The sequence below is a fragment of the Musa acuminata genome, chromosome BXJ3-4 (assembly GCF_036884655.1).
Source record: "Musa acuminata AAA Group cultivar baxijiao chromosome BXJ3-4, Cavendish_Baxijiao_AAA, whole genome shotgun sequence".
NCBI classification, from domain to species: Eukaryota; Viridiplantae; Streptophyta; class Magnoliopsida; order Zingiberales; family Musaceae; genus Musa; species Musa acuminata.
The window spans coordinates 11,501,869-11,522,695 of NC_088352.1; the positions used below are offsets into that span (position 1 = coordinate 11,501,869).

At 43.6% G+C, this 20,827-nt stretch overlaps 3 protein-coding genes and 1 non-coding gene across 9 annotated transcripts; 3 read left to right on the forward strand and 1 right to left on the reverse strand.

Annotated features, from left to right (window-relative positions):
• The first annotated feature begins 4,755 nt into the window (after positions 1 to 4,755).
• On the forward strand, positions 4,756 to 6,868 carry LOC135634673 (calcium uniporter protein 2, mitochondrial-like). Its single transcript, XM_065145147.1, has 2 exons — positions 4,756 to 5,440; positions 5,534 to 6,868. The coding sequence occupies exons 1-2, from the start codon at positions 4,901 to 4,903 to the stop codon at positions 6,056 to 6,058; spliced, it is 1,065 nt and encodes a 354-aa protein (XP_065001219.1). The 5' UTR covers positions 4,756 to 4,900; the 3' UTR covers positions 6,059 to 6,868.
• On the reverse strand, positions 6,039 to 8,668 carry LOC135634672 (uncharacterized). 5 transcript variants are annotated; one of them, XM_065145143.1, is made up of 13 exons: positions 8,337 to 8,668; positions 8,182 to 8,224; positions 8,056 to 8,082; positions 7,850 to 7,948; positions 7,647 to 7,759; positions 7,357 to 7,546; positions 7,174 to 7,284; positions 6,989 to 7,093; positions 6,870 to 6,890; positions 6,742 to 6,800; positions 6,581 to 6,671; positions 6,362 to 6,480; positions 6,039 to 6,178 (listed from the first exon to the last, which is right to left on the reverse strand). In XM_065145143.1, exons 1-12 carry the CDS (start codon positions 8,570 to 8,572, stop codon positions 6,379 to 6,381), a joined length of 1,197 nt encoding a protein of 398 aa, XP_065001215.1. In that variant the 5' UTR covers positions 8,573 to 8,668; the 3' UTR covers positions 6,039 to 6,178; positions 6,362 to 6,378. The 5 variants fall into 5 exon arrangements, with proteins under 5 accessions (XP_065001215.1, XP_065001214.1, XP_065001216.1 ...); XM_065145142.1 differs by lacking the exon at positions 6,039 to 6,178 and having other exon boundaries at positions 6,266 to 6,480; XM_065145144.1 differs by lacking the exon at positions 6,039 to 6,178 and having other exon boundaries at positions 6,266 to 6,480; positions 7,183 to 7,284; positions 8,337 to 8,667.
• Positions 8,669 to 9,408: 740 nt separating this feature from the next.
• TRNAD-GUC (transfer RNA aspartic acid (anticodon GUC)) lies at positions 9,409 to 9,480 on the forward strand. The gene has a single exon. It is a non-coding gene; the product is annotated as a tRNA-Asp (tRNA).
• A 5,418-nt stretch (positions 9,481 to 14,898) lies between these two features.
• LOC103981452 (BEL1-like homeodomain protein 4) lies at positions 14,899 to 20,106 on the forward strand. 2 transcript variants are annotated; one of them, XM_009398182.3, is made up of 6 exons: positions 14,899 to 15,265; positions 15,347 to 15,507; positions 15,682 to 16,917; positions 17,865 to 18,250; positions 18,994 to 19,054; positions 19,395 to 20,106. In XM_009398182.3, the coding sequence occupies exons 3-6, from the start codon at positions 15,733 to 15,735 to the stop codon at positions 19,872 to 19,874; spliced, it is 2,112 nt and encodes a 703-aa protein (XP_009396457.2). In that variant the 5' UTR covers positions 14,899 to 15,265; positions 15,347 to 15,507; positions 15,682 to 15,732; the 3' UTR covers positions 19,875 to 20,106. The 2 variants fall into 2 exon arrangements, with proteins under 2 accessions (XP_009396457.2, XP_018681072.2); XM_018825527.2 differs by having other exon boundaries at positions 14,971 to 15,265; positions 15,357 to 15,507.
• Positions 20,107 to 20,827: the final 721 nt, after the last annotated feature.

Sequence of the window (20,827 nt, forward strand, 5' to 3'; positions counted from 1 at the left end):
ATGGTAGCAATATTATTCCAGAGTCCTCTATAAATAATTTTGTGTGAACACTATATATGTCAATATTTCACCTAAAAATAAAATGGAGAAGATATAAATAGTTCAATATTTATTAAAAAACTTAAAGTATTAATATTATATTATATTATTATAGTGGTACTTCATTGATTTGATTTTTATAAATATCCCTATATATTTTTAGAATAATTTATTATAAAGAACTTGAGCATATGCAATTTGCATTAGTGTTTATATCTTAATCAGACTAGTTGAAAGGATCAAACCATAAAATACTAAGAGTTCTATTAAATAAATAATAAATTTTTTTTTTAAAAGACTCAATTTCATGATAATTATTAATAATATTTAGATTTTATTATAGTTTACAACTAGCACATTAGAATATTTTAAAGATTAATTTAAATTTACTAATAAATTATTAAATTGATATATTAATAAAATAACTAACTAAAATTTAGTATGCAGCTTTATTCAACAAATGACATAAGTAAAAAAAATTTAATTAAAATAAGTATTTTTAAAATGACTTGAAAAAGAATAATATAAGAAAAATATTCCTTATGTATATACAATTAGAATTATATTACATGTTTAAGCTTATACCATATTAAATATTAATTTTATAGTTAGAATATTGGTAGGTATTAGAGTTATCGGGAAATGATACACTAAAAGATCATTAAAAAATAATAAAATATCTAAAAGAGAAAAAAGATTATATGCTCATATATATATATATATATATATATATATATATATATATATATATATATATATATATATATATATATATATATATATATATATATATATATGAAATTAGATCAGTTTAAAATGATGATATTTTCATATATTGATTCTATAAATTGTATTGATACTAGGAAGTCCACTTTACATTTTATAATTATTAGTTGAAGGGGTAATTTACAAGAAAAATTATAAAATAATATATTATTATATTATTAATAATAAAAATTAATTTTATGATTTTCTTTGAGGCTACCAATAAAGCTTTATAACTATAAAATTTTATTTTAGGACTTAGTATGTTTAACTTAATTGTCAAATCACTATATATACTTTATGATATATCGTAGTAATTTTTTTACTTAAGAATTATAAGTACTCTAACAATTATATGCATTATGGTATAAAGTAATTGATGTTTAAAGAAAAAAAATAAAAAATAATTAATATCAATTAAAAACTTGAGTTTTATTATATTGATTGTTGAGTCATTCACTTATGACTTATAACCTAGAGTATTTAAAAGAATATATTTTTATGATTGGATTTATAAATAACTTTAGAGATTTGGTGATATATATATATATATATATAATATAATATTATAATTGATATTTTATTTTTATAATTAAACTATTTATTTCTACTATTTTGTTCATATTTTTATATATGTACATACTATAGTTTAATATGCTAATTGGATTATCTTAATGAGATAAATTGTAAGGGTCTTTTGGACTTTATAAGTAAGAGCTAACAGTATTAGTAGAAGGAAGTATGATATTAATGATATATTACTATAGTCAAACTTAATGTAGTATTATGTTTATTAGATTTATTGACTTATTTTATAAAATTTATAAAATATTTTTAAAAAGTTTTATAATCTAATCAAATAAAATTATTTTTAATAAATTTTTATTTTATTTATTTTGATTTTAATTTTTTAAATATTTTATCAATTAATAGACCAAGTAAGAAAATGTTAGATTATGAGGTCCTATTTAATTACGTAAGATATATTATAGAAATGATTGGATTCTGATTTTGGTTATTAGTCAATAGAAAGTCCAATTATAATATGATTCCTTAATAATAGGAGAAAGAACATAGTCATGCTTCACGGTAGGTGATACAAACATAACTTCTTTTTTAATATAATATACATCAAAAATATATATCATCATATATTTTTATGAGTTGCTCACAAACCTCATAATAACATATTCTTTTAAGCACTATGGTTATAAGTCATAAGTGAATGACTCAACAATCAATACAATGAAACTTAAGTTCATATAAATTATTTATGAATTTGTTCTCTAACCATAAAATATTTTATATCATAATGCATAGAACTACTTATAATTCTGAAGAAAATTACTACGATATATCACAAAGTATATACAATGATTTGGCAATTGAGTTAAACACATCAAGTATCGAGATAAAATTCAACGATCATAAAGCTAAATCAGTGATCTAAACAAAATCATAAAATTAATTTTTATTATTATTAATATAATTAAAATATTATATTAGGATAGGAACCTTCATCGCTCGTAACAGTCTTGTAAAAGATAGAAAAAGAAGAAAAGATAGTCTAGTTCTCATTACATATCTATACTGTTAAAGTTTTCGGATAAAGATTTTCTCAATGGCATTGAAAAATACATATTTCATATTTATACTATTATTATTTGATCTCACTCTGCATAACAGTAGTATTATAATTTTTTTTATACTTATATTTATTATTGTTGATGCTAGTGTTTCTCTTAGGATGAGAGAGAATATATTGTAGCTCCATGGCTTCACAGTAGGCGATACAAAGAGGAGAAAGAAGCTGCATGGCTGATATCGAAGAACCTGTGCCTTTTCCCTAAAATAAAAGAAAAGAAATACGTTAATTCTTTTATGTTCATGGATTTGTGGCCAGGAGCATGACAAGGCATCAAGCCGCCATGGAATTCTGCATTCTAGAAACTCGATCACTTGTTGACACTGATGAGAGTAAATAATGGTCATATCCAACAAGCTGCATCGAACACTTGATGTCAACTTTATGCAACTGAAGCCCACAAAAGAAGGAAAAGCAAAGAAGAACTCTATGTAGCAGAGGAAAGAATAAGGAACCGTGTTCCTTGGATCGGTCACCAAGAGTCGTTCCCCCCTCCTTCATCAAGATCAAACACTGTGTCAACTTCTTTTGTCCAAGAATCTGAGTTGCTTTCACGGAGGAATTTGGGGGCCAACCCATATTCCTCTCCTGTCGTTAGTAACTCTCCAATGGTGCTTCCACCATTCCAGTGTGGAATCACCCAATTTAGGATTCCTCCTCGAGTGTTCCCTGCACTTCTGAGATATGTATCTCTTTTAAGAATTCGCTGGGGCTCGTTGGACGTCGACTTGGTGTTCACTAGAATGTCTAATCAGAAGCCAATTGCATCAACATTCTTTCCTCTTTATTCTTGCAACCTTTCCAATACTTTTGGTAGCTTAGTATCTATCTGCACATTTGTTTAGAGCACTCGTGAAAAGATTTCTTTTGATCCACAAAACCAGTAACTGGGAAGACACTAACCTCGTTCACTCTGCTTTTTATGAAAGATGGTTTTCATTTTTGTAATCGATGCCATCGATTCAGTTTAAGCAATTGTTAGAGAAATGTTTTATCTCGACATGTTTGATTTGAGTTCTCCATCAAACATATCGGTGCTTAGGAATTTTCTGACACATGCTCGAGAAGAATCTTCATGAATGAATTATGGTGAATATTGAAGGCACTTGTATTCTGCTTTATCCTAGTGTATGTAAAAGCCTACTGGTGGGATGGAACAGAGGAGGAATCATCGTGATGTCATGAATCCAGTGGAATGGTGTGTGTCACTGTTGCCGAAGGATCTTACTTTTCCCCTTGTTCAGGGATTTGAGGCTGCATCATGCAACCAAATTGCATCAACTAGTGAGTGACCGGTGACATTAGTGCCGGTTGTGGTTGGAAGGATCTTGCCGTCACAAGCCATTCCTGCCTAACCAAATTGATGCTCCGTGATGAAAGCAACTCCTTATGGATTTAGCTCTCAAGAATCAACTCAGAGTCGATCGACTCTGGCTGGTGATTATATTATGGAGCAAGTTGGCTTACTCGGATGCAAGAAGCACAGGTCAGAATGCATATTGAAGGACCAACTTTTGCTGCCGTCCAGATGACAATAATGCGATCCTGTATAGCTTTCGAAACACTCTGTAAACGCAGACTCTGACGATCGACACGTTACATCGAGGGCATTATGAAGTCATATTATTAGTCTTTGTGTGTGTCGGTGTTTTACAGGAGCAGAAGCATTAGCCATGTCTGAGGTAGTCATCATTCCCATCGTCTGTGGAATGATGAATGCAAATTGCTCGACGTATTGCGCGTCCGCTATCCAGGGAGCTGACTCAAAATTCCTCTATGCGTGGCACAACACCCCGAACAACACCAAGGAAATGCCAACATTTATGTTGGGATCCCAGTAGACATCGACTAAGGCCTTACTATGTGGAATCCAACATTGCACAGCAGAGCTTTCTTTGGCGTTAGCCATGCCTTTCAATGACTTCGTGGTTCCATTTCGAGATACCATTTAAACAAATCAAAAGAATTGATATTACATGATTGCAATAGCTTAAGGGTATCGACTTGACTGCTTTGCTGAACCCAGACTCGACCAAGAGAGATGAGTGAACGAGTCATGTCATCATCGAAACCGCAAATGCACGATGTGGCGCATAAATGTATTGGTGTTTGTCGAACGTTGCACAGGTAATTAATTTAACGAGAGGCGGTTTGTGGTCGGAGAGCCGCGCGCTTGGGATAACGGAAATTTGGTCAAGTACGCGTATCTCCAATCATATACGGTACATCTGAGCGAATCCAACTGCTGGTGGAGAATCCAAACAATGATCGTGATGTATGAATCACGAAGGATTTCTCTCATCGTCGTCCGTCACCCTATAAAATGGCCAACCTTCTCCTCCATTCCGTTCAAAATTAACGAGCAGAGTGTCTCGGAAACAGGACGCACACAGAGTGAAAAGAGGGAGAAGAAGAAGAAGAAGAAGAAGTAGAAAACTCCCTTTCTCGACGATGGCCCTGCGCAAGATGGTGGCTAGCCGTTTCTCCAACGTCGCCAAGATCGCCTCCCCCGAGGCGATACCTCCTCCCCCTCCCGCCACGTCGCTCCTCCGGAGGCTTCTCCCTGGATCCGGCGCCGATGAGCCTGGGCTCCTCCGCCAGTTCCTCCAGCGTCGGCCGTTCTTCCATGCGGCAACTACGCCACCGGCCAGGCTCGCGCTTCCGGTCGGAGACGAGCTGATGGACCGCATCCGGGAGATGAACGGTAGCCGGATCCGACTGGAAGGGCTGCTTCCGCCGACGACGAAGAGGATGGACGATGCGGCAGTCTCGGTGGCGGAGGCGAGGAAGGTGGCGCGGGCGGCGAGGATGGAGGTGGCGAGGGCGAGGTTGAGGGGGACAGGGAGGGCCTGCCTTTCCTACTCCGAGTTCTCGCAGGTGTGCGGGGAGGTGGCGGGGGGTATGGAGGAGGGTGCGGGTCTGGGGAGAGCGTTGGACGAGTCCGGCGCCGTCATCGTCTTGGGGGACATCGTCTTCGTCCGCCCTGAAATGGCGAGCAGCGCATGCCTATTTTCTTTTCTCTGCGCCTCTTGCTTCTCTGCAATCGAACAAAGGTAGCTGAAACTGTTCCAAATGGATCTCCAGGTGACCAAAGCGATCGAGAGCATGATTCCACCGTCGCTATCATCCCAGAGCGATCCACGAAGTAGAGAGTTGAAGGCGATGGAGGAAAAGAAGGCGGAGATCGACGTGAAGGCGGAGGCCCTCGTGAAGAGGGAGATGTGGTGCGGGCTGGCCTTCCTGGCGCTGCAGACCGCCGGCTTCATGCGACTCACCTTCTGGGAGCTGTCGTGGGACGTGATGGAGCCCATCTGCTTCTACGTCACCTCCCTCTACTTCATGGCCGGCTACGCCTTCTTCCTTCGCACTTCAAGGGACCCCTCCTTCGAGGGCTTCTTCGAGAGCCGCCTCGCCGCCAAGCGGAAGCGGCTGATGAAAGCCCGCAACTTCGACGTCAACCGGTTCAATGAGCTCAGGAGAGACGGAGGAGCCTTCTCTCTGTCACGCCCTGCAGAAGAGTGTTCTGCTTCGTCCTGGCCTTGCTGTGACTGTCATGGACGCAGAAGCACCCTGATTGGGGCTGCCCATGTTGGAAATATCATCGACTAAATGGTGAAGTGCCTTGTATATTGGTAATAGTCGTCGACGTACATGAAGAGAAGCATAAATATACCATAGCAGGATGATGCTCAGTATCTTGGTATGTGAATTATAACCTGGAATTCGTACCTGCGATCGATCTTAGAGGAGCCATTTCGAGACAACAAGTAATTTAGGGAGCAAAGAAATTCCATGGCATACAGCTACTGGTAAATATGAGTCAAAGTTCACTCAACTTCATCAAGGCAACAACAGATACAAGTGGATGCATCTTAACTATACATACATTGCATCCTTAGGCAGAATACCTACCACACACCCCACAGCTTTCAGAAAAGGTTCTTTTTGGTTTCTGTAAAGCCTTGGTAGTCATCTTCATTGTTTGCCATCCTTTTGTGCACGAGCTTGTAGTAGACAAACTGTATGATGATCTGATGAAAAATTGGGTCAATTCAAAACAGGCAGTAAAAGAATCCGAAGCATTCAAGAACTAAGAAATGAATGAAGATAGACAGGAAGAGGGAAGGATACAAAGAGATCAAGGAGCACACAAACGATTGCATCCAGCAACCAAGGTGCATTAGCCTTGATTCTTTCCCACTCGACACTCCTCGAGAGTATGCTGCATCAAGAAAAAGGATGTTACTTATAAGGTGTGTTTTTTTTGGAAGCCGGAATCGAGGAGAAAGAACCTTCCGACATAAGTAGCATTGGCAATGAGTGCAAACAAGAACATCAGAGGATTTAATCCCTGCAAATAGATATCGTTTGTGTATCAGAGTTTGGAATTCAAATGAAATGCTGAAATTTTAGGTCTGACCTCCACACTCCCACGCTTAATCTGTTCGATACACATGAATTCAAATATGATTAAAAGTGAAACAGTATACAGTATCAGATGTCAGAATATTGGAATGGAAGATAAGCATATCCGCTCACATTCAAATATATTTGGGGCAGGCGGCCTCCCGTGTAAATGGCCGCCATAATCCATCCTAACAGCAGCCCATAAGTGTTCCCTTCCAATGATCTTATGCCTCCTTCCTGAAGCATCAGAAAGAGAACAGTAATTCACCAGTTCCATTGAACACTAGTTGTGATCTAAAGTTTGTAGTCTATCCAACCCCATAGACCTGCACGGTTCTTCCTACTGCTAATCCTGTCTGTACTTCCATTAAAGCTTTGGTTTGAAATGGTAGACTGGCTGCGCCAGCTGCAAAAGTTCCATAGCTAACCTGCCATAACCTTAGGCCAGGAAGATTAGTACATCACTGCCAGAATTTTATGCCATGTCACAAACGACTCACCGAGCGAGCGACAACTTTCTTGGGATTGCTCACGCCGCTGCTCCGTGATTGGTGCCTCGGCGAGCCCTCCTCATCAGAACCCGACGACTCCATGTACCCGGAGGCCGACGGACCACTGCGAGCTGGCCCAATTCCAAGGTAGGACGACCGACACGGTGGAGTCCCACTGCTCGCCAAAGACCTTGCTGACCTGCGACCATATGCGCACGCAAAGCAGAGATGCATGATTAATTAGAGATTGGGACTTGTTTCAGTTCATTGTTTGGCTAGTGGAGAGAAGTCACACGTACGTATAGTATACATCTACACGAGACGATGTTCTCCGCGAGGCAGTGAGAGTCGGTAAGGGTCGGCTGAGATCCTCATTCTTTGGATTCAAACGTTTGCAGCTGCCTTCCTCAACCTATCAATCATGACGACGAAGTTTTATTAAGCATATACAAAAAATATATACCAAGTACACGCTGGATAAGAATGGTGGCGGAATGATGACCTCTAGTGGAGCCTGTAAACCTCTCTTCTTCCACCATCTTACCCAGTAATCATAGTACAGAGTCTGCAGCACTAAAACAACTGTGGTGGCCGTGTATAACTGCACCATTGAATTCAAGTCTAGATTTATACATGGATTTACGCTGTCTCGTTTAAATCCCAAAAGGAAGAGCTTCAAACAGATGGCAGGGCCCTAAATGTTCTTACCAGCGCTGTATAGAGCTGGGTAGGCAACTGCAGCCAACAAACCGTATGAACTTCTTTAGTAGATAAGATCTACAACGCTTTAATGCGAAAAGATCTGAGCTAGAACTTCAAATTAATAATGCTCACCGTTACTGGTTCGAGAAGGCAACCCACCAGGTTGAAGATGTCACTGCATCGAGAGAAGATAACAACTGCTGAAAAGCTTCATATGAACTAGTGTGCCACGATCATATGATTAGCAGTGCGCTACCGTAAGAGGAGAAATATTTAAGGGAACGGACCCGATGACCCAGGTGAGGAGGAAAGCAAAGGAGACGCCATGGCCAGACTTGCTGTGAAAGTTGGTGATGATCTGTGGGATCTCTGCTATCCCCCAGCACAAGAGGCTGATCATGCCGAGGCCGAAAGATAGCTCACCACTTGGACTCCACACACAGTCGTTGAAGTACCTCTTGATCCAACCCACACAGGCCTTCTCCTCCTCGCCGCAGGAAGCCCATGCAAGAGACTTCTCCATGTCTCTCCCTTTCCCTCCCTCTCTACTGGTTTGGTATTGGGGAACCCAAGGTGGTGGTGGAGGGGCTTCTAATAAATGAAGAGGAGCAGCAACCTCAGGAAAGGGTATATTCTATTGTGACCTAAATGGATGCTGTCAGATAACTCCTTACTTTAATCTCAACCAATAAATCTTTATCCGTTTAGACCTGCCTCGTGTCACCCTCTCTCGTTAGACAAATTTACGACAAATGACGGAGGTGATTCATCGTTTTGGAACTCGCAACCTCAAGGACGTCCGTCCGAGGGTGTTTAGTGGGAACAGGATGAGCTCATGGTGGTGTCATTGGATAAGATGGACGAAGGTCTTTTTGTGGTTGTCGCTACGCTTCTATGGGTTGAACTTTTACCAGCAAAGCAGGTAAGTGAGTCTCCTCGAGGAGGAAAGATGTACACCAACTCCATGGAAGGAATCGATGCAATGCACACTGCAAACTGCACACTGCACACTGCATGGTGAAGCGCCAGTGTCAAGAGGTTGGTGCATTCGGCTGACCACCCACGTGGCTCATGTTATTCGCCTCTGGTGGGCCCCGCCGGCGTCTGCTACGTTTCCTCGAGTCCGAGGACGACCCGCTGAAAGTTTGCCATATCACATCAAGGATGTGGCAAGCTGCTAGATCGATCACAACCATTGGTGTCAAATCGGACGATGAGAAACTGTCGTCTGAATAGGACCATCTGAGCATGAACCCGTATCGTGTCGCCGTCCAGATTAAAAGCCTGGTCCGGATTCAATGAATCTCTAAGTCTATATTAATATATAAAAATAATAATATTTCCAACTACCACATCAAAGTCGTTGTAGTATAGTGGTGAGTATTCCCGCCTGTCACGCGGGTGACCCGGGTTCGATCCCCGGCAACGGCGAGATTTATTTTTTTTATCCTATTTGATGCCCATTTTAATTCCATAACTTAATGATTTTAATAATAATTACTATTAATGTTATCATCATCATCACATTTGGCTGCTGCTGCTTCTCGTTCTCTTGGAACCTCATACACTTGCCGGGTCGGGTCATGGGCCTTCTGGAGATGCAATGGACTAACCTTTGATGTGGGCCTTTGGCCTCGCCAGCACCTAGTATTAGTCGACTGCAGTAGTTGATTCCAAGAGGAAATAAAAATGGAAATTCCATTATCTACCGATGCAACCAAGATTTAAGCTTCACCTTAGATTCCACAAATGATGATAAGGATTTCTTAGATAACTTGATTATTGGCAATCATCAAGCTTCTCTTTGTGCATTCGAGGTTGATGCCAGCCCTCGGTGCATGTGCTGGATGAATCAATCAAATCTAGCCAATCGCCCCATGCATCCACAGCAGTCCCCGACCCTGGTAGAGCTGCATGCATCTCTGAATCCATGTTCCTGATACCCAATACATGCAGTTCTCCATGCCAAGATTGCAGTGAAATGAAGGGGGGAGTGGGGGGACTGGTCTATTATGATGCGTGCATGTTACTGCCGCGATCTGCATGATGATGAGATCTGTTGCAGCGAGGTTGAGACCATGGAAACGATGGTCGAATCGCTGTCAGAGAGCTCTCGTCTTGTCAGTGGCCGTCGTTGCTCCTTTAACGTATGTGGGGTCGCCGGCCCATCCCCTGTCGAGCTTCTTGCCTCCTCGGCCTTTCCCTCCGCCATGTCACCAAGTGCTAGCTATGGTTATCCCCACACATTTATTAGCCACCTCTCTCTCTCTCTCTCTCTGTCACGCTCGTATGGCAGCACGTTCCTAACAGCGACAAACTCGTCGGCTTCACCGACTTGCCTCAGAGTTAGTGAGGTAAAAACTCTTGGATATGAGCTTACTAGTCGCAGAACAGCTCTTACATCGATTCAACGGAGGACAAGCTAAACAAGGACAGCACAGAGAAGAACAGTTCAGCGAAGAAGGAGACAAACGGGTACTGGACAAATGGCATCTCAGCCCACACCACTTTAATGCTGTGCCCAATCCAAAGCTTGTCAAACCTCCCAAACGTTTGAACAGTGGTAATTCTTTCAGCCCCCGAAGCCATTAGAGATGGACAGCACAAGGAGGGCAAGTTGGCGAGCGTGCCCTGCGGACGACGGGGAAGGGACCCATGCCCTAATAACTCCCAACCGTAACAGCTGCAAGACGAGGTAGCCCGCTTAAGATATCTCAGGTTCAAGAGAGCCGGCCAGCCTAGCGCCACCGGCCTCGCGCCATGTGTCGCCGAGATCGTCCACAGGTGCTCGGCCGTGTGGACCGCGGCGGCCACCGGACTGCCGAGCCCACGTGGCCCGGGCCTCCCCCTGTCGGCAGTGCCCGCCAGTGGTCCACCTCGGCCACGCATCCGAAGTGCTACCAGCTTTAATAATTCCACCACCGTCTTTATCAACCTGGCCAGTGCTCAAAAGTTCTCTTTGTGCACCAATGACACTCATCTCTCTCTCTCTCTCTCTCTCTCTCTCTCTCTCTCTCTCTCTCTCTCTCTCTCTCTCTCTCTTTCTCTTTGTTATCTTTATTATTCCTTTTGCTTCCCTGTGTTGCATGACACCATTAGAGAGAGAGAGAGAGAGAGAGAGAGAGAGAGATGATGAGAGTGAATCGGTGAGTTACTCAAGTGGTAGCTTGGGGGGGCCGTGCAGCAGGAGAATGTTGCTGTTATTAAGGTAGTCTGAGAAGAAAGTGACTAACTAGGGAGGATGTTGGCTCAGGGAAACAGTAAAAGGAATAAAAGCAGGAGAAAAAACATGGAGCATCAAAAGGTGTGAAACTTCTCTTTGGTTACCAAAAATTTACAAAGGTAAATGCAAAAAAAAATTAAAATTAAAATAAATCATATTCATTCTTAAGCGGGAGAAAGAACATACACAAAAAAAATATATGTGCGGGTGTTGCGAGTTCACACATTTGTTTTCCTGATAGCATTATTTTACATGCATAATTAGAGTTCACTGAACCGAGTTTAATAGTTATCTCTTTATTATTTTATTTTCTCGCCTCTCATTTCAATCTTCTATTATTAAAAAAATAAAATATTATTGCAACTCGTGTTACATAAATTCTACAAACGTAGCTTTATCCAAAGCGTAACAAAACCTCAATTGCTGCTTTTTTAAAATCTTTTGATCATTATGCCTTATCACAGGAAATGATAAATGTTTAGTGAATTATGGATGAACTATGATTTTGTTCGCTCATGTGGCACAAAAGACATCGGCCTACAATCTACCAGCTTTATTTTTCTGATCTATCACTATCGTCCGTGAATCGTTTGACTCGACACTGTGAAAGATACTCTATAAATACGAAGATAGAGTTGGAAAGTTCATAGGCAACAAAGTCGAAGATATCATGAAGAATTATGTGCACAATCTATCCCTAGGAAAAGATAACTTCCATTCCAAGTTTAATTGTGATTGACCGTCTCTCAACTCATCCAATCATTAGGTTTGCTTCTTGTGTAGCGGCTCACCATGGCCATATGTCCTACGACTCCTAAAGCCTTTCTTCCTAAAGGGTTCTTCCGCATCAAGTGCACCACGATGACCCCATGCATGCTAGGGTGGGACCATCGTAGAAATAGGTTGATGATCTCAGTTGATGCATAACCAACAAGTAGATTCACTATGCTCCATCGTACAATTCATTAGATCGTCTCCAACCTCTGCAATCGTTCACCTGTTGTTGATTCCTCTACTATCAGTTCTTTCACTAACTCCCCCTTAAGTCACAATGCTAAATGCACGATCTAGGTTTGTAAACCATATAAATGTATTGTAACCTGAATTAAAAGGACAGAAACACTGTACACATATATATATATATATATAATATAATATAGTTGGAAAAGAAATAAACTGAAGAGATTTGAGATCATTGAGGAATCTACCCCTTTCACATGACCCAAGTGGATCTCGAAGGACAAGTTCTCCCTTTAAGATGTGATGTGATTGGCACATTGGAAATCAAGAGGAGGAAAAATAATTCATCCACCCTGATTATTCTATTAATTGAGCAATAAATAAGAAAGAAGAAAGGTCAGCTTCAACTTTCTCCATCAATGGGAGATGAGACTGAATCATAAGGCCAAAGGAGAGATTGGTGTTGAGCCTTGGAATCTAAGGAAAATATGGAAGTATATTTGTCATATACGTCTTTATATAAATGATGCTTAGGTTAGACAAAGGCATCAAGTAACTACTACTTGTCGAGAACAAAGAAGGCATTAGGTGGAAGAGAGAGGTTATTTAATTCGCACGCAATAAACTTTTGGGATACTTCTTTGATTCTGAGTAGAGAGAGATTGGTCCCGACCAAACTTGATCAAATGGGTTGTTGGCAGAGGCAAGGAATTGCCTGCATCACAGCCAATGACATGCCATTCATCCCTAAAACCTCGACTTGGGATTTGAGTTGTGGAGAGATAACATCGACTACTATGTGGTCGTACGTGTTGCAATAATTGTCTTTGCATTCGTTTCGAAAGAGACTACAGTTCTGCCAAACTTTTGACTGCTGCTTAGAGATTGGCGACTTGAGTGGAACAGTAGCAGGCAAACAACGAGTGGGGGATTCATCCATATCTGCATGCATCGCAGCTGAAGACTGTGCCTGCGCACAAACTCATCGTGCTAAGAAAAAAGATGGAATCAGAAGTCGTCTTTTGTTTCAGGGAATTAACATTCATGAGCTGTGGACTTTTGGATTGAATTTTCTTGTTCTCCATTTTACGTCTTCGTCTCATTCTACGCTCCAAATCGTTATCGTGGTGGTATCGATGAGAGGTTACTGGATTTAGATGCTTCACCCGATGAAAGCGACGAAAGGAATAAGGATGATGAAGAACTTTATGCTGCTGCTATTTCTTCCTTTGTTCCCATCAAATTGCCACTCCGATTACCTGCAATATTTCTCAAAGACATGAGCGCCAAGAGAAGGAACACCGGAAAGGAAACGGTGGTTTCCCGGGGAGAGGGGGCAAAGCGGGGGTCCACGTGGGGCCCGACGCGCCCGTGAAATGAAACGTCATGGAAAAGTGGGTCCCACGCCCGTTCCCTCCTTTCGACGGCGCCGTTACGCGTCCCCGTTGGCACGAGCGCGCTCTCAGTTAATATTAAATAAATGAATAAACAAATAAATAAATGTTTTTTTTTTTTGCAGTAAAAAAGAAAAGAAAAAGGCAAATGCTAGTTGGCAGTTGGTCGCCATCAGAGGACGCGTGTCGCGGCCACGGCCGCACGAGGGGTTCCGCGGTCACGAGCAGAGCTCCTCCCTGTCACGTGCCACCTCATCCACGACCGCCGTTTGCGCTTCCCACCCTCGACTTTATACTTGGATTTTAATCCCCTTTCTTTTCCTGCTCTTTTCGGAGGAGCAACTCAAATAATTATCATCGAGAGGTGAAGAGTTCACGAAAACAACTCGCATGGTGGATTAGCAAAGGGAAAACACATTATTTTATATCTTTTTTCTGAGAGCGATCGTCGATGCAAAGACCTGCTATTTCATTCTGGTTTCTCTGCAATGCCACGCAGTTCCTCGTGCACTGACGCCGGCGATGAAAGAGGACGGCGGCGACGTGATGCCGACGGTGGTGGGTGGTTTGCTAGTGCTGCTATGGTCCTCGGTTCCCGATCAGACGAGCAAGGGATGTAAATAATTAGGAGGAGAAGGATCCCAAACAGTTCCCCGCCTAGATATAGATTCCTGCACCAACCAAGTTCTACAGGGGTATGGCCAATGGTTGCCACATGATTCACCATCAATGCACGCCCACCTCGCACGATTCGAGCTTCGCAAACGGGCAACTCCCCGTGCTTTGCAGGTTGTGCAGCTGAGATCACTGTAATTGTCGCTCCTTTTATGGTGTGTTGTACGTTCTCCTCCATCCCCCATAGCCACCGAACGAAGCCTGGCATGACGTGAGATCCCCGATGCGTCACGACCATGATCATGTCACATTACTGCTGCATCTTCTAGTTTAAGACAGAAGCGTTTCTTCTGGTTCAAATTACTCATGCTTAATTACATGACTCTCATTTGATGCCAAGATGCTGCGATTTCCATGGTAGGTGACGTCCGAATCTGAGGTGATCACAGGAGTCGGTATCGAGTCCATATCAACACAGCCCAAATAATTGATGAAGAAGCTATCGGATCATCACCCGTTATGTGTAACCGACAAAGTACACGTCTACCGTCACATATTCGATCAGGACCACGGGCACCTACCGTTGGATCGAAATCCAACGTCGATATCCGTGATCTACATCGGCTCAAATCGGAGGCCCTTTGATGGCGGTGGTTCGAGACTCACACCCTTGTCTTCCGCTTTAAGCCGGGCCTCCGATGCAAGTGAGGTATAGCCATGAGCGCCCCCTCCTTGCATACCTCGAGTCAACCTACAATCTAGCGAGAGAAAGAAGGCATGTTGTTGGTGTGCATGTCGTCGTGGTGGCTCGATTAAAAATTGGTGCAGGTCTTGCAAAAGAAAGTAGGCACCCACCAATGTAATTTTAATGGAGAGGAGGAACAGAGGGGGTCGAGTGGTCATTTGACATTTGGAGTGGTGGCCAATTTGGAGGAAGAGAAATATAGAAATGCGAGGACCTGTCCAAAGGGAAGAGGAGGAGGAGGAGGAGGAATAGCGACTTGTTCTCTTTTCTCTGTCTGCTGTCAGTCTCCATTTTCTTTTCTTTCTTTCTTCTCCTCGTTTTCTTTCATTTTGTAATGCTCTTTCTCTCCCCTTTCGGAAGGCGATTGCAGGAGGAGGAAGAAAAAGAATTGCAAGAAAGAGAGCGAGGAGATCGGGGAGACAGGGATGGAAGAGTCCTGGAAGAGGTTTTCAACTCCGCAGGAAGACAACGATGTCTTCGTGGTCTAAATCTCTCCTGATCCGTAAGGCATGCAACCTTAGGTAAGAACCTGCACATCTCTGAGCTTAATTACCACCACCACGACGCGAAGACGGACAGGGGAAAGGGATCGGCAAGAGCGAAGATATATGATCTCTTGAATTCTTCTGATTCTCCATGATTTCTTCTTGTTGGGTTTCTTGTTTTGAACGATTCATGTCTTCCTATGGTTGCAGCTAGCGTAACGTGAATTGGACCGCTATGATGATGAAGAGAGAGAGACCAGCATGGGCATAGCGACACAGCCATCCCAGCTTCCTTTCTCCTACCTCAGCCCACCCAGGGTCCTCACGAAGCCGCTGGCCGGGCCTACTTCTCCGACGTCTATGTCCCAAGGCTTCCACCAAGGCATCTTCAGCTTCTCCGAGGGCTTCGACCGCTCTGCAAGCCAAGAGCAGCAGCAGCACCGCCACCACCACATCCCGCAGCATAGCAGGAGGGACAAGCTAAGGGTGCAAGACCTGGATGTCGCCGGTCACCCGCTGGTCCCGATCGGTGATCAAGGAGATGAGACAAACATCTACGAATCCGCTGCTGTCGGTGCCGGCAACATGTTGTCGGACATGTTCGATTTCCCGGCAACAGGACCGACGGCGATCGACCTGCACGCTAACCAGATCTCTGGAGGCTATCATTTGCCGCCGAGGCCAGCGGCCATGCCCGGCTTCTCTGGGGACTGGTACGGCCTGAACCGACAGGAAAGCCAGCAGCAGCAGCAACAGCATCCGGTGACAGGTCTGAGCACAGATTCGGCAGCTGCGATGCAACTATTTCTCACGAATCCTCCACTGCAGCAGCCGCCACACCAGCGGAACCCAAGGTCTTCATCTCCGTCTCTGCCGGCTCCTCCTCCAACTTTCCACCAGCAGCATCAAGGCTTCCGAGCAGTCGAAGAGTCTCCCTTTGGTGGAAGAGCGGTAGAAGGCCAAGGTCTGTCGTTATCTCTTTCTTCATCTCTGCAGCAGCTGGAAATGGCCAAAGCCGATGATCTAAGAGTTAGGCAAGCAGCGCTATACCTCAATAACCAACGGCAAAACCAGCAGCAACCGACGTTGCATTTTCAAGGTCATGTCCCAGGAGCTCAAGTTCATGGCCACGGTCAGCAGCTACACATGGGCTATAGCAGCATGGGCGTGGTGAATGTGCCAAGGAACTCCAGGTACACAAAGGCGGCGCAGGAGCTACTGGAGGAGTTCTGCAGCGTGGGGAGAGGACAACTGAAAGGGAGTAGGGTAGGGAGACACCGTGGCAGCACATCGAACACTAACCGTAACCCTAGTGGCGGCGGCGGTGGTGGAGCTGGAGGTGGAGGTGCTTCCACCACCTCTTCCAAAGACGTTCCTCCCTTGTCTCCTGCCGACAGATTCGAGCACCAGAGAAAGAAGACCAAGCTCATCTCCATGCTTGACGAGGCACGTATCGATCTATCTTGCCTTCCTGCTAGTATGTCTTGGTACCAATAATTTTAGAAAGCTGTCTCTAAATCCACATCCTTTTTCCCAGAATTCCAGTAAGCTTTTAGGATTCTTCCTTCGTATACTTGGAGGACAGCCGGTGGCCACATATATTCTACATTCATACAGTAGGTGGTTGAGTGGATTCACAAGTCAATTTTCACAAGATTTTTTGACACCGGTCGTTGTACTTGACATCTATCTACTCCTAGAGGTGGGGTAGATTACCATTAGGGGTAGTTTCCAAGAAGAACCCATGGCTCACTCTACTCTTCTTTGTTTCTACGATCTCACTGTCCCTCGTGGAAGCACTGCATAAGAAATAGATTGATTTATACGAGTCTCGGCTCATCAGATCCTTGTATTTCTTTGTGTACATACTGCTGTAACCCTTTGATTCAGCGTCAGTCACTGTCACCATGCTTTCCTGCTACTACGACTACTGATCATGCACCTATCGGCCAACTGTTTTGGCATTCCTGAGATCATCTAAATCAACTCCACCTCCCTTTCTCTCCATTTCTCTCTTTCATGGAAACTTGGCAGCTATTGTTTGGCATCAGCAGCGAACGTAACCCACATGAACAGGAAGCATGTTGGCTTTCCGCTAGTGTGGCTGTCTCGGACCCTTACCTTCCGGAACAAGTTGCTTATAGCATCTGTGGCCACCGTATCGTATACTACTCTCCAATTACATATATCATCCTAGTAGCCGCATGTCACAAAAGGATAATTAATTATTGTACTTCCTTCGTGTAATTACTGCAGCTAATTTAGCTTTTTATCTTTTGCTTCCTTCCATATATTTCGTCTAGCATAGTGAAACAGTACATAAAAATGAACGAGCAAGGAAATTATTACAAGGGGAATGAATCATGGTGTTCTGTGTGCTCCCATCTTCCCAGGTGGACAGAAGATACAACCACTACTGTGATCAAATGCAGATTGTGGTGAATTCCTTCGACTCGGTGATGGGGTTCGGATCTGCAACCCCGTACACGGCTCTGGCTCAGAAGGCTATGTCGCGGCACTTCCGGTGCCTCAAGGATGCCATTGCGGCACAATTGAAGCAAACATGCGAGCTCCTTGGCGATAAAGAAGGCGCGAGTAGCTCCGGCGTCACCAAGGGAGAAACCCCGAGGCTTCGGTTGCTGGATCAGAGCTTGCGGCAGCAACGGGCATTCAATCAGATGGGCGTGATTGAGCAAGAAGCCTGGAGGCCTCAGCGAGGATTGCCGGAGCGTTCGGTCAATATCTTGAGGGGTTGGCTGTTCGAGCACTTCCTTCACCCGTGAGTCTATCTTCTCTTGTCACCTTACTATGGGATTCTTATGCTAAGCATCATTCTCCTCTTCCCCCTGCACCTCCTCTAACATGAATAAACCCTAGTAATTAGCATAGTGACAATGTTCCACTTCCTTCTCAGTTTCGAGTGATTATAACACGGATGTTTAATTAGGCTAAATGCTTGGAAGTAGAGTTATTCCTGCATTCCATGCTGCCTGCATGCTTGCTTCTCTTCATGCACAAGAGTTGTCATTCACTTGAAACCTCTCTCGGTCATGTTGCTCTGTGTGTGTGTGTGTGAGAGAGAGAGAGAGAGAGAGAGAGAGGGGGGGGGGAGAGAGAGAGCGCGCACAGCACGGAGCACTTTCTTTTCTTTATTCCTCTACTACTACTACTACTACTACTACTATCTGTAGTTATAGGAATCAATGATTGTCACTTTCCATAGAGTGGTTTGCTTTTATCAAGAACTCAGAACTGCATTGTCCTTTTAATCTGGGTTTACTTTTATCAAGAATTCAGCACTAGGTTGTCCATAAGTGTAGTCCTTGCAGCAGCAAAGCTGCACAAAAGCTTCACTGTTTGTCCCATCCTTTTCATTCATTGGAATACTATGACAGCAAGACTCATAAATGACATTTACTGGTTCATGACCATAAGTATGTGGTGATTAAGGATGGTCACTGTAGGTTTTTTAAGATTCGTTCTGATCATGTCATTCTCGACGGTCTTCCTTTTGTTTCTCAGGTATCCCAGTGATGCAGATAAGCATTTGTTGGCGAGGCAGACAGGGCTATCCAGAAATCAGGTCCGTCATCTTCTCCCACGATGATAAGAAACGCATCAGCTTTCGGATTCCATGAATTCTGACCAAGAATATAATATCTCTTCCATGATCCCGTCGAAACTCTCCCTTGCATTATTTTGGTGTTATTTCCTATCTAGACTCTGTTGAACTGTCAAAGAACCCTCGAAGAACATTAAGATAACAAGATATATGTAGTACTTGCGGAGCAGATCCACTTTAATTGGATTAAACTTAGGCTCTTTTTGTTTGAACTTTGTTTCGGTCAACTAGGGTTCATGTTTTCTGCACCTCATAATCGACTTCAGAGCAATAAAAACTGATCGTTATACTTGTGGATCAGGTCTCCAACTGGTTCATTAATGCAAGGGTGAGGCTATGGAAACCAATGGTGGAGGAGATGTACACGCAGGAGTCTGAGGACAAGGAGGAAAGAGAGAGTGAAACAAGCCAACAAAGAACACAATCACCAATGCAACAGCAGCAAGGACTCAGACCGGAAACCAATGCCGCATCCGAAAGTGAAGCCTCTCCCAGCACGTCTTCCATCACCCAGCGCAATCATCGGTTGGTGTCCTCCGACGACAACCCACTGCCCGGTCTGTCTGCGACTCACCAATCAACAGGCGCAGTAGACGACAGCGTCCTCATCGGCGATATGTACCACCACTACGGGGTTGCCGCCACCTCTGCTTTGGGCCCGGCTGCAGGAATGAGGTTTGGAGCCGCCGGAGATGTGTCGCTCACACTCGGGCTACGGCATGCCGGCGGCAGCACGTCCGAGAAGAGCCGGTTCTCAGCTAGGGACTTTGGCGGCTGCTAATGCCACCAAAAGGGTTCGAGGTGAACAAGATCCAAAGGAAACATAAGATTAGCTGAGAAGATCCTAAGTCGGCCACTGTAACCTTCTTGGATTTGCAACAAATATATAGCAAGAACATAGGAATCTATGGTATAGAATTATTTTGCAGGTTTTTCCCTTCTTTAACATTTCTCTCTGTATCTAAGAACACGTGTCGGTGTTGGGGAATAATTACAAGAATACGGATTGTTGACATTACTGTGTTTCTTTTGGTTCTGTTTACTGTTTCATTGCCATGGTTTGCTCACCAACGAGGTGGCCGCCCATTGATTTCAGGACGCTTTGGGGAGCCATGATTGAGCCATTAATGCTCGAAATAGTGGTTGATGGATGAGGGAAAAAAATGAGAGGGTGGTTGCGTGAGTCGTGTGGCACGCCAGATGGACGATGGGGCTCTTTTTCTGGGACCTCATTCTGGACCATCCATGGCTTTAACTGGCAATTGGACAAAAATGATTTAATGGAAGATGACTCCTTGTGCACAATATATCGCTGCAAATGTCAAAGAAAAAGAATCCAAAGTTCCATGTGAAGATCTATATTGATGTGATTTCAATTAATCTCTTTGCATTGATAATCACCCGAGTAAGACAATTATCGGTGGTGATGCCACTTTTGTTGCAGGATAAGAGATCATAGCATCAACACGGGTGACATGGAGAAAGAATCGACGTGATGTCCTCAAAATTCCATCATCTTTCTCATTCTATGTACATGGTGAACAGTTCCTCGGAGAACAAACATCACACATTAGCCACCACAGAGGAGGCCACGAGAAAGCAACCAAAACTGGGACATTCATATGCATCAGCTTCCGCCTCCTTCAAATGGGTGCAAAACGGTCCATGAGCATGAAGACCGCAGCCTCGGAGAAGGCCACGCCATGGACCGCCATGTCCGCGGTCACTGCTTCG

Excerpts from the sequence above, each read along its gene's own strand:
- LOC103981452 (XM_009398182.3), top strand. The coding sequence starts at position 15,733 with ATGGGCATAGCGACACAGCCATCCCAGCTTCCTTTCTCCTACCTCAGC. Across the intron at positions 18,251-18,993 it reads TTCGAGCACTTCCTTCACCC|GTATCCCAGTGATGCAGATA; the intron begins GTGAGTCTATCT and ends TTTGTTTCTCAG. Across the intron at positions 19,055-19,394 it reads CAGGGCTATCCAGAAATCAG|GTCTCCAACTGGTTCATTAA; the intron begins GTCCGTCATCTT and ends CTTGTGGATCAG.
- LOC135634673 (XM_065145147.1), top strand. The coding sequence starts at position 4,901 with ATGGCCCTGCGCAAGATGGTGGCTAGCCGTTTCTCCAACGTCGCCAAG. Across the intron at positions 5,441-5,533 it reads TCTTCGTCCGCCCTGAAATG|GTGACCAAAGCGATCGAGAG; the intron begins GCGAGCAGCGCA and ends ATGGATCTCCAG.
- LOC135634672 (XM_065145143.1), bottom strand. The coding sequence starts at position 8,572 with ATGGAGAAGTCTCTTGCATGGGCTTCCTGCGGCGAGGAGGAGAAGGCC. Across the intron at positions 8,083-8,181 it reads GCCTTCTCGAACCAGTAACG|TTGCCTACCCAGCTCTATAC; the intron begins GTGAGCATTATT and ends TGTTGGCTGCAG. Across the intron at positions 7,949-8,055 it reads CCCAGCTCTATACAGCGCTG|TTATACACGGCCACCACAGT; the intron begins GTAAGAACATTT and ends TCAATGGTGCAG.